The 17624-nt window shown below is 53.5% G+C and overlaps 2 protein-coding genes across 5 annotated transcripts in view; both read left to right on the top strand.

Annotated features, from left to right (window-relative positions):
- Positions 1–2170: 2170 nt before the first annotated feature.
- On the top strand, positions 2171–7406 carry LOC105700633 (large proline-rich protein bag6). 2 transcript variants are annotated; one of them, XM_012426665.2, is made up of 20 exons: positions 2171–2318; positions 2409–2681; positions 2772–2868; positions 2975–3092; positions 3178–3390; positions 3495–3690; positions 3760–3866; positions 3939–4086; positions 4161–4284; positions 4360–4554; positions 4633–4864; positions 4946–5089; positions 5186–5387; positions 5461–5717; positions 5791–5900; positions 5978–6073; positions 6163–6283; positions 6371–6501; positions 6562–6669; positions 6787–7406. In XM_012426665.2, the coding sequence occupies exons 3-20, from the start codon at positions 2806–2808 to the stop codon at positions 7210–7212; spliced, it is 2991 nt and encodes a 996-aa protein (XP_012282088.1). In that variant the 5' UTR covers positions 2171–2318; positions 2409–2681; positions 2772–2805; the 3' UTR covers positions 7213–7406. The 2 variants fall into 2 exon arrangements, with proteins under 2 accessions (XP_012282088.1, XP_012282087.1); XM_012426664.2 differs by lacking the exon at positions 2171–2318 and having other exon boundaries at positions 2407–2681.
- Positions 7407–7723: 317 nt separating this feature from the next.
- LOC105700617 (protein groucho) overlaps positions 7724–17624 on the top strand; it is a 34119-nt gene continuing 24218 nt past the window's right edge. For 2 of the 3 annotated variants that reach the window (XM_012426637.2, XM_012426636.2), the window contains exons 1-3: positions 7724–8121; positions 8215–8281; positions 15622–15779. In XM_012426637.2, coding sequence (XP_012282060.1) covers positions 8116–8121; positions 8215–8281; positions 15622–15779 — 231 coding nt within the window. In that variant the 5' untranslated portion in view covers positions 7724–8115. The remainder of the gene's footprint in view (positions 8122–8214; positions 8282–15621; positions 15780–17624) is intronic. The other variant, XM_012426638.2, reaches the window with a different exon arrangement.

Below are 17624 nucleotides of genomic sequence, written 5' to 3'. Positions count from 1 at the left end.
CGTACCAAGTTGATTTTTCGCGAAGTTCCAGTTATCGTACATTATTTTAATACACGCGTATTTAATTTTGTTACCAACCCCCTCTCTTCCTCCCAAGCGTTCTCCAGTGGCCACCCTCCCATTCCTGTCCGTGTCCAATGTTGCTTAACTTTATGAAGCTTCCTCCCCGAATCTGCCTGCAAATTCACGAAATCTGACCTCTCTGGACATTTCAATGTCTTTTATATTTTTTCCCCCTCGACCTTAAGGGACTCGGGTATCGGAGGAGATGCTTTTCTGGGAGAAATCGCGATAACGTTGAATAGTTATCGGCGGTCGAGCGACTCCTGGGCCATCCAAAGAGTAAAGTGCAGCGCGAGGAGAGCAAGGTTAAACGGCGGCCCATTGGCCGATTGAGAGACACTGTCCGTGTGTGTTTACGATGGGATTTAAAGGAACATCCTCTCTCTCCTCGTTCAATGTATCTTCTTTTGGTTTTTCGCTCTTGTCGGTCTTATTTGAGGGGTTTTTTTTCCGCCGAGGCGCCGGGCGCCGTCCCGCTACGGGAGACGCGCCGCGCCGCCACTTCCTGCATACAAAACCGAAGCTCTCCATTAACATTCTTCGCCGGTGCACGATCGCGGGGCGTTATCGTTAACGATCCCCTCTTATCCGTGGTTTTGCCTAGCCAGGTGTGTAATCTCATTGCTTTAATTGGCTCGACAGGTCCCGAGGGATTTTTCACGCCGCGGGTCCCAATCGCCGGTCGCATGCGCGTCCTTATCGAATTAATTCCTCTTGAGAAATATTCTATGCCAGGCTCGAAAGGGGGCACGATATTTCGGAAAGCGCAGCGGCGATTGTTGCTACAGGGCCGTGTTGTTGGAACGCGCTAATGGCTCCATTTAAACATCTGACTTGACAAGAGATAGAGTACCCAGAACAGAGAGGAGTGTGCAGTGCGCACGTGTGCTGTTTTATCAGCTGGGCTGTCGAGGCATGCCGTATTTTTCAATAAATCTGCACATTTGTTAATGGTTAGATCAATAAATTAATTGACCCAATTACGCCTTATCGGGGGTATTTACTCTTAATAATGTCGTATATGGCACCTTAAGGCTCCGATTTACGATTCGGACGAGCAATCCTTACCGCGAGGTATTCATTAATCGCCTCGTAAACGATATCCACAGATCCAGGACGAGAGACGTAAAATATTGTCCTTCACGGGTGTGCAATCGCAACCGGCACTGGAATTTCAGCGTCTCGCCCTTATCTTATGCGTTTTCGTAGTAGCCGATGTTATAATCTGAATGCGATCGTTCTCGAGAGCGAGTCCTTTTATTGGGCCCGAGCAAGGAATGTCCGATGAAACGTGATTCGAATTCCCTTTCTCGTTTCAGGCATGGACGGTGGCGGGACTCGCAGGGCGAGATTTTACGATCGTCCCAATAATCTCTTCGCGCCTCTTCTCTTCGGCCGGTTATCTCGGGCCTTTTTAAAATACGTGCCGTACCTTCTTCGTCATTATTTCGCGCCTAAATGTGGAATCGCAAATTAAACCTCGTTACTTCATTAAAGGGTCGGGAATTCGTAATCAAGATGGCGGGTGAATTCAAATAAAATCTGACTAGCGGAAAGAGTAATTTTGAGGGTACCTCAGAAAATGCTGTAAAATAATCCCTCCGCGAGGAAACAGAATGATAGTTCCATATTCTCTGACAGAGTTTTAAAGGTGGCGCAATGTCTCGGACGAGAATCGCCATTGATTTTATCCGTCCTGCGTCAAGGCGAATACAATTTGCAGTCACTGCGAAAATTCATAGAGGGCAGCAGTGAACGTTCATCAGATAACGCGTGACGTCACGCGCAGCCAACATGGCGGCCGTTCGCAACGCCCTCGCGGTTATCGAGCCAAACTTCGGAACCAGATCTGATGTTCCTCTATAAAATTACGCGAATGACGTAAGAATAGCGTTTTGCCTGGAGCGCCATCATTCCTTAAAAAACGTACGAAACTGTAGAGCATGTTCAGGTCACGTTTCTAATAAAAAGGCCAGCGATTTACATTTATATACTTGTATGTACTACGATCGATCGACTTCCGCCAAATCACGTGCTTAAACTATGCTCAAGCACTGCGTAAATCAGAAATTACTAGAAAGGAAATTGACGTCATGATACTGATAGTTCCTGATAGTTTCTCAGTGATGTGTCATCACTAAAAAAGGGGACATCTTTGTTTTTGATAGAAAACTTACCGCTGCTAAACGAGACGTGAAAAATACGTCGATTAACTATTCTGAGCTTAATTGAGCTTGGTTTTGAAGCACGGAAAGGTTAGGGAATTGTGAATTACGAATCCAGGAAAAAAAATTTTAAATGTTCGAACGGTAATGCAAGTTGTATGAATTTCATCCGTTTATAAGGTGGTAGCACTGCCGAGGCCGGCGGCCATCTTGGAAAATGTCTCGTCAATGATGAAAGCGGATAAGACGGAAGTGAATTCTGGGTACTGCCGTACGTCGAATTGGCTCTGTTGCGTAGGAGAGGTTTGATTAAAATTGTTCGAGAACCGGGCGGTTTGATATCGGTGTTGGTTCGATTTCTCGTTTGGCGAACCAGGAGTGGTGACTCAATTTTCTGTGCGTCGTCGTATCGGCTGAATCTCCTGCATCGATTTCTCTAACTAGAGTACTGAGGTAAAGCACCTGCTCGTCATTATTTAGTTGCGAAATTTGTTCCTTGCGGACTGAAGTGCGTATACGTGGAGTGCTTTGAATAATTTTCAGCAATCTCGATCAAACGAGTTCTCGCGAGGTGAAGATGATCGATCTAACGGTGAAGACCTTAGACTCACAGGATCATACCTTTTCCCTGGAAGACGATGTAAGTTGGCTTGCCAATACGTCCCAAGTGTCAACTAGATTATTAGTCCACATCTATATACGATGTATCTACATCGTTGAGAATTTATTTGTTGGGTTTTATGCAGATAACAGTTCGTGGCTTCAAAGAACATATAGCTGAATCTGTCTCGGTACCAGCGGACTTGCAAAGACTTATTTATTGTGGTAGAGTGCTTCAGGATGAAAAGAAGCTTAATGATTATGGTACGATGGAACGTTCTAATGGAATGATATTATGTTAGTGAATTGGAGCATTATCACGTATTACAGATTGTTCCATAAATTTTAGATGTAAACGGGAAAGTTATTCACCTGGTTCAGAGAGCACCACCTCCTCCAGGCCAAAGAGGAAACAGCGGAGGTCAGGGTCAAGGCCAAAATCAAGATCAGAGTTGGCAATCATCCCAGCGGAGACAGTTTACAGAGAGCCATGGACAAGTTCATGGAAATGCCATGTATTTGGGAGCTATGTCTGTTCCAACGGAAGTTGTTGAGGGACAAGGTTAGTTAAAATTTATTTAACTATTTTTTTAAAGTGAAGGGATGTATAAATTTGATGTAACAAAATTATATTTGTTTAATTATATGTTATTTTTGTTTGGGTAGGATTACCAGTACCACCACTCAGCAATACTTTATCAAATGGTCGTTTGATTGTGGCAAAGCGCATGCTTAATCGGTCAATAGAATGTATTTATAATCACAGACATCCTCGCGGTGCAACAAGTTCCACCGAACCTTATGAAGTACCTTTATCCCTAGAAGTAAATATTCAAGAGGAATCGGAACCAGTTTTGGATAAGTACGTTGAGTGTGATTCAAAATTCATTTTGATCATATAAAAATATATCTTACTGAAAAATACTTTCAGTACCAATGAAATTGGAAGAGAAGCAGCCAGTAGACCTAGTTTTGAGCAAGTGGTTACTGCATCGATAGCAGCTGCTCTTGGGCTCAGTAATGTGTCCTTCATGAGAGGTTGTTCATACCTTAAATTAAAAATTTTCACTTATCTTTACATAATAAAATTTGCAACATATATCTCTGTAGGTGGTACCGAAGAAGGTAACCAGTCGAGCACTTCAACTGCTTCAGCTGATAACACAGCAACTGAGACACAACAGCAATCGGATCAACAAGAGCAACCAACGGCAGCACCCAGTAGCGAATCGCAATCCACCAGAACAGATGCTCCAGTGTAAGATCAGACATATTTTATTTAAATTGAGATAAATAAGAGAAAAATGCATTATATGTAATTTTGTTTTTTAGTCAGCATACTCGGGCAATGGCTAGGTTAGTGGACAGATTAATTGACGCGCAAAACCGCCTAAGACCATACCTACATAAATATCGGCATATGATGGCTTCGGACCCTGAATTAACCCCTGGAGCGGTAGGAAGAACTTACATGGTCTGAATATTTAACTTGAAGTATTACGTACAGATTTGGGTTATTATTATTTAACAGTCTGAACAAGCAGAAGAAAATCAAAGGATAGTCAATTGTGTTAGTGAAAGTTTGCACTACCTGGCGCATGGATGTCATGCTCTAAGTGACATAATCGTCGACATGAGGCAACCGCCCCCAAGAAATTTGCGCTGTAGACCAATCCTTATCCAACATTCTGCTGTATTGCAAGCTGGCATACCGATACAAGTTGAAGTAAGTTTCTATTTTTTTTCTTTTTGACAAATTAAATTCCCTTTTTATGTATTGCTACTAGGAACTTCTTTCCAACAGGCTCACATAAGTTTACAAGGGCGCAATTCCAACAATAATACTGGTTCGGATGAAGCAAGTCGAAGAACAAATGATCAAGCGACAGCAGGTAGGAATGAGTCTACAGAATCGACTACTACCGAAGGAAGAGGAAGGGCTCAACAGGATGCAACATCACAAAATCCACAAAATGAAGAAAATCAGCGACCGGAGCAGGAACAATCAGCACGACAACAGACACGACCACCTTTTAGTAAGTTTCAGTTCTTAATTATTTACATGAAAGATATATTAAAAATACCACTTGCATTTAAATGAGATTATCATCCACCAGGTACGGTTTTCAATTTACCAAGTTACCAATTACAAAATAACGTAGAGGTATTGATGGAAGTCAGTCCAGAAATGAGCAGCATGGAATCGACTGCTCAGGGTGAACAAACTCAAGGCACTGGGAACAACAACAACAATAACGCAGGTATTTAACCTTGAATTAAAAAGTATTGCAATATGAAAAATTATCTATCGAATGACTGAAATTATACCTCTCTGATTACTGAATGTTCTTTATTAGGAGGCATCGGTGGTGCTAGTGGTATATTTCCAAGAGGGTCAGCCCCTCCGGCAGACTTCATTCGAAATCTAAATCACGCTATAGAAGTTGCCGCAAGGGCTCTAATGAGTGAAAATTCCACATCAGGGATCGGAACCCAACAGACCACTCTAGTGACCATCGATGGTGCGGGCCTGAACCCAGGACAGAGTACACAAGCTAGGTAATTATTGCAACCTTTTTACTGTACAACGGACAGAAAATGGAAACTATGTAGGAAACATTCTTGGGGATAGGAGCAACGTGGATACACATCCTACAACAGCTACGCAGACTCGCAGCTCGTCTCGTCCACACGTTTTCGAACCGCACTCACATCTCGGAATCGGTGTTGTGATGGGACAAGGCATAGAATTCGATCCACTACTGCCGTGTAATTCGCATCACATTCGTCGAACGCCAGCGACAACCTCGAGCACAATTGGAACAACACAGTCGCAGAGTCAGCCTAATCAGACCGCTCCACCGCGTGCCCACGGCTGGAGTGCACTAGGTAACTAAACGTGTGAACCCACAGTTTCCATTCGGACATCCAAAAGTATAACCTGCATACCTCTGATTCACAGAAGTTTTGCCCTCGATCTCATCGACCTCATCGTCCTCGTTAAATTCTAGTACTCCAACGAGTACGGCGAGCTCTTCGCCTTCGAAGTCACAAACGAAACCTCCTCCCCCGGTAAGATCAGCCGTTTCAACGGTCGCGACAATCGATTGCGATTAATCCTTAGTTAACCCTGAAGCTCCTCGTTACAGCCGCCAGAGGTGAAAATGTGGACCGAGGCGGAGCCCGTGGAGGAAGGCGAAGAGACCCCACCGAGTACTTTCCTTGGACACGATGTAGTGCCATCCGTGAGTACAGTTTCTGTAATACGATCGAATGACTACGGTCGAAATGGAAGTCCCGACATGTGTGTAATGAGGATTTCTCAATTTGTCAGGACTGGATGCCGGTGATCGCTCGCGATGGTGTCCGGCAAAGGCGTCAGCTGGAGAACATGGGGAACAATGACGCGACTGCCTTCAACGACGCGTACCTCAGCGGACTGCCGAACAAGAAACGTAAGCTCATCCTTGACACGACAACTGAATTTTATTAAGCCGACAGGGTGTATTCTCGCGAGTTACTTAGATATTCCTGATTCGTAGCGAGTCCCTCCGCGACATCCTCCACCCCGGAGGAAGAGGCTTCTACGGCATGCGACGCCACCTCGGCTAAGAAGACTTCCTCGGAGGACGCAGCGACTCCCGATCCCACCTCGTCGCAGTCGCAGCCGAAGGTAACTTCCACCCCCTTAGGATCTCTGTCGTTGATTAAAAATCTACTTCCTCCTCGACAGCCAATGGAGACCGACGCCGTCGAGACGAAGCTCACGTGCGAGACGGAGCCGATGGAGAACGGTGAGGAAATCCCGACGACATTCCCGGGACACGAGAATTTGCCCTCCGTAAGTACCGCTATCTATTTATTTATCTATTAGTTCATTTATCTATCTTTTTCTCTTCGTCTGATATTTTTATGAACACTGGCGGGTCTTTTAATTTTAATAAACCACCGCTTCCAGGACTGGGTGCCTATTATTGCTCGCGACAGCGTGAAACAGAGGCGCCACCTACAGTGCGTGGGGTGCGAAGATGCCGCACCACCTTTCAGCGACGCGTATCTCGGCTGCATGCCCAGCAAGCGGCGCAAATTAATCGAGCAGCAGAAGCCTCGTCTGCTGATGAGCCCGACGCCGAGTCACTCGCTTTCGGCGATCTCGGCGTCCATGGAGCGACTCGTCAGGGAAGGCACGAACCGCGCGGGAGTGCACGAGGTTGAAGGGGCAGCAGTCGCAGTGGCTACGACGCCCGCCGTCAGACGAGCTTTCGGACGGGCCATCAGAGATTGTCTGCATCCACGGACATACCGCACGCCAGACTTCCCGGATCCGCGGCGGTTTCCAAACGCGACGAAGTACTTTGCCGATCAAGAGCGTCGCGGCGACTAGGCCGAATTTCCGGCGACGCTGTTTATGTAATCGGAGCACTGGGCACGACTTATTATCGACCCCTCCTTCCCTCCTCCCTATAACATACGAATATTCTGGAAATGTTATTACACTACCGCATTTAATATCTCTGTGTAATCGCTGGTATATTACTACTTCGCACACAATATAATGTTCCAAAATACTAAATCTTATCTACCCGTTAAAGTGACGAAAATGGAGCGAAAGGAGAAAGGGTAGGAAATATGATACGTGTAATTATTGATAATTGGTTTATAGCAATTGATATAGGAAATTGTTCCATGTGTCCTCTACCGGCGGGAAAGGGAAGCGCCATGCCAGAACTCGAGATCTACATTATCGGCGTTGGGTTTCCATTTTAAGTAAAGTGCCGTGGTGACTGGTTCACGGGTTGGTTTGAAGAGGGCGCCAGCTACGCATTTATTCGAAATCGACGTGCGATTTTTCGTACGCAAAGGGTTTAGTATGGAAAGTATTTCGAACGGTTTCGCGTCCGGAAAGTCCCTGAAACAGGTGTGCCGGATTTTCTGAACGCCATTGAATAAGAGCTGTCCCTCCGCGACTCACTTCTCGGTACATTTAACGGCCGCGAGCCACGTCGAGGCACTTTCGAAAAGCTCTCGAAACGTAAACAGTCGTCCCTCGTCCAAATATTTACGACTCGCCGGCATAACCTCGGGGCGCTCGTTAAAAGCCCACGAAAGAAGGCGAGAAACAAAGAGCCTCGGGAACGCAATCGTTTCGGTCTCGAACGCTCTTCCACAGGCCGTGGACGGAACTCTGAGAGCGCCGATATACGAACACCCGCCGCCGGCTTAGAAACTTCCCAGACCCGTAATAAAGCCCGCGAGGTGCACGACACGCGAGGAATCTGACGCCTACATGCTCGTAAGTAGCGCGAAAAAAAAAAAGAAAGAAAATAACGTACACTCAGTCCGTCGAGACTTTTGGTAACCGCCATTTTCCTTTCCTTCCGAACATGCCCCGGAGGACCCAACGATCCGCAGACGAGGGACGAGGCGACGCGCATACGTGAAGCTGGACCGAGGTAATAAATAAATATAGAAGGAACAATGTCGGGCTTTGTATCGCGTATCTCGGGAGGGGGGCGTTCTTCCGCGTAGTCCCCGAGTGTCCGATTTTCCGTCGGCCGATCGGTTAACGACCGGCGGCCATCTTGAATCCCCGTAATCGGAGTCTAGCGGCGAGCGCGCATGCGCGAAGGGATTTCCCGTCGCGAGTCCGCCTCGACTGGCGATTCTTCTTTACGGGAATTACTCGCAAAATGTCCGGGAATCGATTTCAATTAATTCGGTCTCCTCCAGGTCTCTCGACGGGCTCTTATCTAGAAGGAGGCGAGCTCGGCATTTTTATATCCACCGGGAATCCGCGGAAAGGCGACTCGGCGGCCGGAAGGGCGCGGCGGGTCGGTCGTGTAAATTGACTTTAAAGCGTCGGTTCTCGCGTTAACGGGAAAAATTATCGGGCGCGCCTCGCGCGCCATTTGAATATACACGTGGGCGCCCGGTGGCTTTTTACGCCGGGCCTTATGCTAACATCCCGAATTTGCAATTCATCGAGCCGAGCCAAACTGAAAAACTGGCCGCGTAGCGCGGAAAATCGCCAAGATCCGAGATTCGAGCCCCGGGCGATCTCCCTCCACCCCCTTGAATTCTCTTAACGATCTTTCGCCCGAGAGGGAAAGAGAGAGGGAAAAAGGAAGAAAAATTAAATCTCCACCGTGATGCGACGCGGGAGCCGAAACGTCATTATCTCCCTCGCGGCACTTCGAGATTACAATTTTTCCGCGAGGAACTCGCGTGGAGATAATCATAATTCTCCCCTTTTGAACGCGTTAAGGTCGATTTACACCATCCGGCCAGACCCGCCGCGGAAACGCCGCGTCAACGGTCCGATAAAGACGGAAGATATGTTTATACCATTGGTTTAGGTGAAACACCGAATCCAACGCTCGACATTAGCGGCGTTAAAAAACATTCTCATCGTCAATGCCGGATGGTGCAACTGTGACACGCAACGTTTAATATGAATATTCCTATTAGAAACGCGCGTTATGTTAAGAAATTCTTTGCACTGCCGGAAACGCTGCCATTACGCGCCGTGTCCGACCTTTAGGGTCGATTTACCCTGGCGGACGAAACGTTAATGCGTTTCACGCGAATCGACTCCAGACCGCATGTACCGGTCGTTGTCGACACGTGTCGGAACCGATACGTGCCGGACCGTGCCGGATCGTGTGAGCGGACCTTAATCCCGGCGCCCTGAAATATCTAGGATTCCGGCGGGTTTCCGCGTGGCGGAATGAATTTTTTCCTATCGGGAAAAACCCGAATGGCCGCGATCGCTCTCATTGGTCGGCGCACCAATGCCCGCAAAGTCGCTCTTTAATATCCGATTGGGTCTTTTTATTTCTCCCGTCTCTCCGACTCTCTTTCTCCTTCGCTCGCCGCCTATTTCCGTCCTCCTCGCTCCGGCGAATTAAGGGACAATGAGATTATACACCGAGCGCCCTTGCGCGAGACTGCATTTACGCCGGGAAAATATTCCCGACTAATTCGATCGGATTTTTTTCCGAGATTTCTTCCTTTTTTTTTTTTATCCTCTACTATAGGGAAGGAATCGATCGATCGATGGCTCGATGGCTACCGAGAAGCGACGCTTTCCCTCCGGGCGAGGGGAAATTCTTGCGCGCGTAAATCCGGGCGCCGCCATCTTGTTTTCCCGTTCTCGCCCTTCTGGAGCGTAACAGGGCCTCGGTTTCGCCGATAACGATAAAACAAGCGAGCGTTAAACGACAGCGAGATATCGACCGGCCCGGGGAACGATCGAATGATTAATTCGAACAACCGAATCCCTTTGCTAGGCATTCGGTTAGCGGGCCATTCGATTAAATCCCGCAGTTCTTTCCGGGCGACGCGGGGAACGTATATAACCGAAATTGCTCTCAATTATACATATGAAATTCTGCGCCGCCCCCCTCCGAAGCAAACACGCCGGGTAAAACAGTCGGGACCGCAATTTTCGTTCTCCCTCGGCGAGGAAAAATCCGCCCGGACGAAATAACCGTAAACGCATTGGCCGCGTTATTGTCCGGAACTGTGTTTTACAGTCGACGCGGAGGCCCGCTCGAATGACGGTCCCGTTGGTCCGCGTTTTCCCCCGTTTTTGTCCGCTTTCCGTTTCGAAATCATTAAAACGAAAAGGAGAAATCAACTGAAAGGGAGCGAAGGAAGGACGAGGATTCGATTGGGCGTTAACGATAGGTGATTACGGGCTCGACCGACGCGACCCTTATTTCCGCGGCGATCGCGTTTCTCTCAATCTTTTCAGTCACGCGTACCATTTTGACCGTCTGTACCATTTATTAGACTGTACTTCGATCTTGCTCCCGGATAATGAATGCTCGTCGTAAAGAATTCCCTCCGGCGTCGGATCACTCGAAACACTCGGGCCGGAAATCCGGCGAAAAACGCGGAATCGCGAGGTGTTCACTTCCGGGGAATCGTCCCGTCCGAGGCGAGGAACAGTCGTTGGAGGGGCAGGAGGGGGGACTGGCAACGTTTTGCCGGTCCTTAGAGGCGGCGCGTGTTTATTTAGACGGCGGTGCCCGGGTTTGGTTTACCGGGTATTCCGGGCGGCCGAGGAGCCCAGGCAGAAGGGCCTGGCAACCTAAACACCTAGTCGCATTATGTTGGACCCTCGTTTAAAAGGAGCGAGGGCTCGGAATTTCGGGTAACTCCGGGGAGGGCCGCGGAACGGCGCTCGCGTCGCCAGGCTCGAGTCCCCGGCGAGCGAAGCGTGGCTATCTCTTTGGGTATTAATTGGCTGGACGTCGATGCCTACTACCGGGCGCCCCCGGATGCCCCCTCCCCCCAGGTCCGAAGTCCGGGGTCGGAAACATTCGTGCATCTTTTTGCCGCGACCCCTGGGTCGCTCCGTCACTCCCCTCCCCCTCTCTGGGACTCTTTCTCCTTCCTCCACCGCGGCGCCCCTTGGAGGGGTTGCGGCTCCGGCCGGGCGAAGGGTCGGCCCGAGGGGCAGAGGTATACCCGAGGTATATCCGTATATAAAGCATAATAAAGGTCCGGGAATCGGTCCGCGCGGACTCGACGAGCGCCCGTCCCTCGGCGTCGCGCGCTCCCATTGGCTCGCCTGGCCGCGCGGCGGCCCCTGATTGGCCTTTTTCCTCGGTGCCGCGCCGCGTTCTTTCGCTCGGGCGTAGCTCGGATTTTTCCGCTCTCCGATTGGTCGGCGCGCCGCCTCGAGCCCTCCTATTGGCTGGCGGCCGGCGCGGTCCGCGCGGACTCGGGCCGAGACGTTAAGATGCCTCGGCGATCGAGTAGAACCTTCGGGCAAGTAGGGGTGGTTATGGGTGGTTACCGTCGGGGTGGCGCGGCGACGGGACGGGCCAGGGAAGGCGGCCATATTTAGAGAAGGAAATCAGTGAAGAGCATTTCACATTTCGCGTTTCGCGCCGCCTTCCCCTCCGCGGACCGAGCTACGAACTGATTATAGGGAATCTCGTACCTGTCTCACCCTGCCTCCTTCTCTTTCGCTCCCCCTCGGGTCCCCCTTGCTCCGATTCTTTTCCTTTCTCTTTCTTTGTGGGTGCTCCTCGGTTTCCCGGCCCGCGTTTCCTCCTCCTCTCTTTCTCTCTCTTTCGCCGCCGCTTTCTCGCCGCTGTCCGTGCCTCCGTCTTCCTTCCCCTATTTTCGGCGAGCGGGGTAGACCGTCCCCCCGTACAGTGGGCCGCTTTAATCCCTCGATCCGCGAGGTGACCGGGGATCGGATGGTTCCTCGAAAATTCGGAAATTGCGGAATTTCGTAATTCTTGCCACCGGTCTTGGGTTTCTACCCGGCGTTGCGTTCCGGGAGGGGCGACGGGGAGGGCGATAAACCGCGGCCGCGATTAATCGAGACGGACGAGATCGACGGTTATGCGCGCGACCCCGAGCGGGCAAACACGCCGTTGGGAGAGAGTCATCAAGGTGCGCCTGCATAATTGCACGGTAAAACTGGCGGGGACAATTCGGCAATATTTAGTCATTCAATATCGAGTTGTTTACGCGGCCGGGCGCGCGCGGCTCGGACGCCTCCGCGTCTCCGGAGCGGAATCATCCCCCCGACGCGCACCGCGCGCTCTCTTATCGGCTCGCCGCCGCCCCGGGGGCGGTATCGCGATCGCGATAAATTCCCCGCCGGTTTCCGGACCGCGGCTCTCGGCGCTCCCCGCGACCGAGTGCCGTCCCGCGAGGCTTCCTCCGGTCCCTGCCTTATCGGCCGATAACCGTAATTATCGACACGCTCGATCTCCGCTTCCCGAGAGAGGACGAGGCCCCCCCTCCCTCTCCTTTCCCGGCACTCGCGATGTCTCAACCGCGCGCCGCGAACCGGCAACCCTGTCGAGCGCCGCCACTGGCCGATAATGAAGACCCGCATTACCGCGGCCGCCGCGTTTGGACTTTCGCGGTTTCGAATGGTTCCTTGCTTCCGACGCGTTGACGCATCGTGATCTGTGCGACGCTGGGCCGCGCGTCACGTCGTGACTCGCGCGCCCCTAGGTGGCACGCGAGGGCGGCGGTGCCCGCATTCGGCGCGGGGCTGCGCTCCCGAGCGGTCGCGCCCGCCTGCGCGGGCATCTCCCGCTCGCGCGGACCGCAGGTGGGTGGCCACTCGCGCGCAGGTGTGCTCCCGCCCGGCCGCCATGTTGGGGGAACCTCTTCGGGCTTTTTTTGCCCGCACGGCGGGGCGCGCTCCGGGCTCGAGGGCTTTTTCCGCATCGCCGTCTCCGCGAGACATAATGTCGTTTCTCCTCTCGCCGCGACAAAAACCCCGCTCGCCCCTATCGCGCCATTTCACCCCGATGTCCCGTTCGCCGGCGCACCTCCTTCCCCCGGACGTCTCTCCTCGACCATCCATCCGGGATTCCGCGGACGAGGAACTTTTCGAATCTGTCGCCAAAGTCGACCGCAAGATACGACCCGGAAAAAGGAAGTTCCGGGTCCGGCGAGCACTCCTGCATATAGATCCGCCGACTCGATCCTCCTCCTCCTCCTCCCGCTCGGGACGGTCCATTGTCGGGGAACGAGAAATACGGAAAAATCGTTTCTCGGTTTCTCACATCCCGCCCAGTCGCGAGGTACTTTCGGGAGATACGTCTTACTCTTTTTTGGGTATTAACGGAGAATCGAAATTCCGCGACGCGGAACTTCAATTGGGAGTCCTATCAATGGCCCGATCGATTGACGGGGATCGACGTCGTGATCGATGATAGGCTTGATTAACCTTGTCTCCGATGAGCAAGGCGAGACGTTCTCGAGGCGCGCACGATTTTCTTCCGATTTTTCTCATTCCCTTCTCGTTAATGAATAATCGAGGAAACGACAATCCGCCGCGGTAACGAGCGATCGACCTCGGCGTCGGAAACGGCGCTTCCAAGGTACGACGACTCCTCTTCCGGCATGAACCATGAGAGAGAAAGACTCGCGAGGAGCTGCGCGCGCACCCGCGCGAGCAAGCGATGCGCGCTTCGAATTCCGCACGCGGCCGGTCCGCGCCGATTAACGCGGCGGTGCGTTGGTCGGCCCGCAGAGGGGCGCAAGGATTCCGGGGATTCCGCGACGACACCTTTATCCGGGAATTCCGCGAGGGCTTCGCCGCGGAATCCCGTCGACTTTCTCGCGGCGGATCGGCCGGTTCACGGGATCATAAAGGGGGAGGAGAGGGGAAGGAAAATAGAAAAAGATACTAAAGATATACCCAGGACCCCGGGAGAGCGGATGGCGATAAATAATGTAGAACGATCGGCGCGGCCCGCCGCGAGAAAAATCCCGGCCGCGTTAATCCTTTAACCCGTTTCCGACGTTTCCGCGGATAAATTATACCCGGGCGCGTTCCTAATCCGCGGGTTACGCGCGAGTGGCTCCATTGGCCGGGCGATTAAACGCGCCGGCGCGAATTCACGCGGCGCAGCGACCGCACGGTGAGTGCCCGCGAATGCGGGGTAAACGCCGGGAAATGCCGGTAAATTCGGCCGGAGAGCCGCGTATGTACGAGTGGCCGAGAAAGGGCCACGTGTTCCGGCCACGTGTGGGGCCGCGGAGGCGCCGCGCGGATGGGTGACCGGGCATCGGTCACGGCGCGCGAACGGTCGCGGCGATGCCCCTCGATAATAATAATCAACCGCGGGGAAGGTCCGCGACCTCGCGACGTTGCCGTAGTCGGTCCGGGAGTTGGCGCGGATCGAATCGCGGCCGAGGGCGCTCGAGCGGGCGAAACGCAAGATATTTCCGCAGGGGAGTGCGCGCGAATGGCCGGGACGCCGAAGCTAGGAAGTAACGGAGGGATTTCTTTCTTTTTTTTTCCCTTTCAAACGGGACTTCCGTATCGCCGATAGCGATATATCGGAGCTCGCGAAGTGGAATGGAGGGGGGAATAAGAGGAGGAGACGACGTCGCGACAACGCATCTCGGATCCTCGGCCCAGATCCGCTCGTTCGTCGCGTCAGCGCCGGTTAAATCGCTCCCGCTCCCTTCTGGCGGTCGGTGAATAACGTTAAGATTAAGTGTCACCGCGCCCGAGCGGAGGAAAGGGCAAAGTGATAATAACCGTCCGGAGCGGGACGACCAGGAAAGGTCGCGGAAGGTTGTCACGCGCGGAGCGGGGCCGGAGGGTCCGCGAGAGCGAGCGAGACGGAGTGACCCGCCGCGGAGAGGCGGAAGGGGAAGCGCCGGAGCCGCCACCACGCGGGTCCGGCTTCGATGCGGTGTCGATTTCTACCAATTTCTCCCGGTCGAACTGGCTTATGCCCCCGAAACTCGACTAGTTCCGCTCGTCGCGTTATTCCACTCATCCGAGAATATATAAGGAGAAAATAAGGAGACAGGTATTAATGGATGGGTGGAGGTTCGGCGGCCCGGGGGCCGATGTCGAGGGAGCCGCCACTGGGGCGCTCCGTCTCTCTCGCACCGCCGAGGAGCGGCGAGGGAGCGAGAGGGAGGGCGAGGGACACGTGGTCCGCGCCGCGGGAGGGGATCGGACGGGGTGGGGGCGCGCGCGCCCCTCCAGCTGCGCGAGCGCGCTCGGCGCTCGATCAGTGTACGCCCGACCGTCGTGGGGTACGGATCATTCGGTAGTGGAGTCAGCGCGGGTGCCGACGCCGTTGCGCCACCTCGACCGGGACGCGTCTCGATGGTGTTCTGACGCGCGTGGACGGCCGGTTCGGTGCGCTTCTAGAGGACGGTCCTCTAACGGTCGCGCGTCGACGCGCTCCCCCCGTCGAGCGACGTTGCCCGCGTTAGTGGTGTAGTGGTGCGCCGAGCTATGACCAGGAATAACGGATACCACGACGCCGACTCGTCGCGATAGAGTACCACCGGAGGGAAAGTCCCGCCGAATCCAAGGACCTGCGTCGCCCCGGCGCCCCGAGGTCCTTCCTCGGGCTGACCTCGAGCTCCCTCGTCTCCCAGGCCGGGATGTACCCCAACGCCGTCGCCGTCGCCGCGGCGGCCGTCGCCAGGCACTCGGTAAGTTCCCACCGCTCTACTCCTATGCGCCTCGTTCATCCGCCGGCCGTCGGTCCGACGTACGCGTGAACATCCAGTACGAACACGAGGCCTCTCGGTTTCGACCGCTTAATTGGACGCGGATGCTATTCCGAGCCCGCCAGTTATCTCTCGTTATTTTTCTCCGGGCGATCGCGTCCCAGATTCCCGACTGGATGATTGAACGATAATCGCCGGGCGGGGGCCGGCGGTATAATGATTTTTCTCCCCGCCGTGCTGGTCGGAGGGGGGGGACAGGGACGGGCAATTTTGGAGTAATTAATGCCGAACGATAACCCAGTTAGAATGTCGGTAAATTTAATTATAGCCCTGCCCGGCGCTGATTATAGCGCAGACGATTGCTCGTTTGGCTTGAGGTCGCCGATTAGCGGCGGCCCGAGGGGCCGCGTGCGCGGCGAGCGTTAATAAAAGTACAATCCGACCGTCTGTGCGCGGCTGCTCGCTTGCTCGCTTGCTCGCTCCCCGAGAAAGCCGACGTCGCGCCTGCTGCGCCCGGACCGAGAGAGCGCGGCTCGAAATAGCGACCGCCTCGAGGGTTAAGTCAATTAGTCGGGGCCCGACGGCGGCGCCGTTCGCACCTCGGCCGGACACAGCCGAGCGCGGCCGCGCCCGCACACGTGGCAGCCCCGCCGCGTCGGGCGGCGTTGCCATTTACGAGGAAAGTACCCCCGTGGGTGTAGGTATGATTTTCATGGCTCCACGTGTCGCGGTACATCGAGATGACGTAGGGAAAAAATAAAGAGACACGTAGTCCAATTTTTACAATTCGCGAGATTATCGATTTAACGTTGTCCGGTCGCAAAATCGGAGATAAACCGTTTAAGAGTATACGACCACGTGTCTCTATGTGTACGGTGTTAATGTCGTAACGAGGGGGGCAACGAGATACAAAAGGATGACATCTCCCTGGAACTCTGCCGAGTTTCTTAAAACGCGTCCGTGGTTAAGGGTTAATGTGCAGGGTACTCGAAATCGCGGGGTAATGGATAAATCCTGGGGGGGTTAGGAACTCTCCTCGGGTTTTCGCGGGAGCGAGGGCGGACGTACAGTTGCGGCCATTAAGGGGCGTCGTTTCGGAGCGGACGCGGAAAGCCCGGCATTCCGTTCGCGCCTGGCCGGGTCTGCGGACGCGCCGTAAAGGCAGCTTTCCCCGGGCCAACCGGGTCGGTTTCCGCGTAGCGTCTAATCCGGACGGTCCTCTCGGTTCCCGGAAAGCCCGGCCGCATTCCGCCGCCCCCTTTCGGCCGGTCCTTCGGCGGGATATGGCCGCGGGGTGTAAAGCCGAGAGGAATAACCGACGAATGAATAAACGACGGTTTCGCGGAAACCGGGCCTTAACCGACGGCGAAGTGGGAGAGTAGATCGGCCGCGCCGGTGTTTCCGCCTCCGATTCCGCTCCCCCTACCCTACCTCTCGATAATTTTATCCCGCGTTCCGCGCGTCCATTTGTTTGGACATTTATTTACGCCCGAGGGGCCGCGCGGTCTAGCGGTAATCTATGTCGCGCGGCCGCACCGCGTTTTTCGAGCCGCGTCTCCCGCTGGTGGCCGATTTCGTTAGCGCGGCCACCCTCCCCATGCCGCCCCCCCCCGCCCCCCTGCCCGCCCCGTTTCCCGCGGGACGCGAGATTGACGCTTCGCCCGATTTTTCCCGGCCGGCCCCCCGGGCGGCGAGCAAAAACCCGGCCGGAAAAATATTTGGCGAGCGTGTAAATTCTCATTCGATCGTAAACACCACGAGGCGAGGTGAGCCCGGAAAAAAGCTTGCGGACTCCCCTCTCCCCACTTCCTGTTGCGACCGAGGGTG

This window comes from Orussus abietinus, unplaced genomic scaffold (genome assembly GCF_000612105.2).
Source record: "Orussus abietinus isolate OABI.00-Male unplaced genomic scaffold, Oabi_2.0 scaffold2, whole genome shotgun sequence".
NCBI lineage: Eukaryota > Metazoa > Arthropoda > Insecta > Hymenoptera > Orussidae > Orussus > Orussus abietinus.
This window is presented reverse-complemented; position numbering and strand designations above follow the sequence as displayed.

Excerpts from the sequence above, each read along its gene's own strand:
- LOC105700633 (XM_012426665.2), top strand. The coding sequence starts at position 2,806 with ATGATCGATCTAACGGTGAAGACCTTAGACTCACAGGATCATACCTTT. Across the intron at positions 4,555-4,632 it reads GCATACCGATACAAGTTGAA|GCTCACATAAGTTTACAAGG; the intron begins GTAAGTTTCTAT and ends TCTTTCCAACAG. Across the intron at positions 6,074-6,162 it reads GACACGATGTAGTGCCATCC|GACTGGATGCCGGTGATCGC; the intron begins GTGAGTACAGTT and ends TCAATTTGTCAG.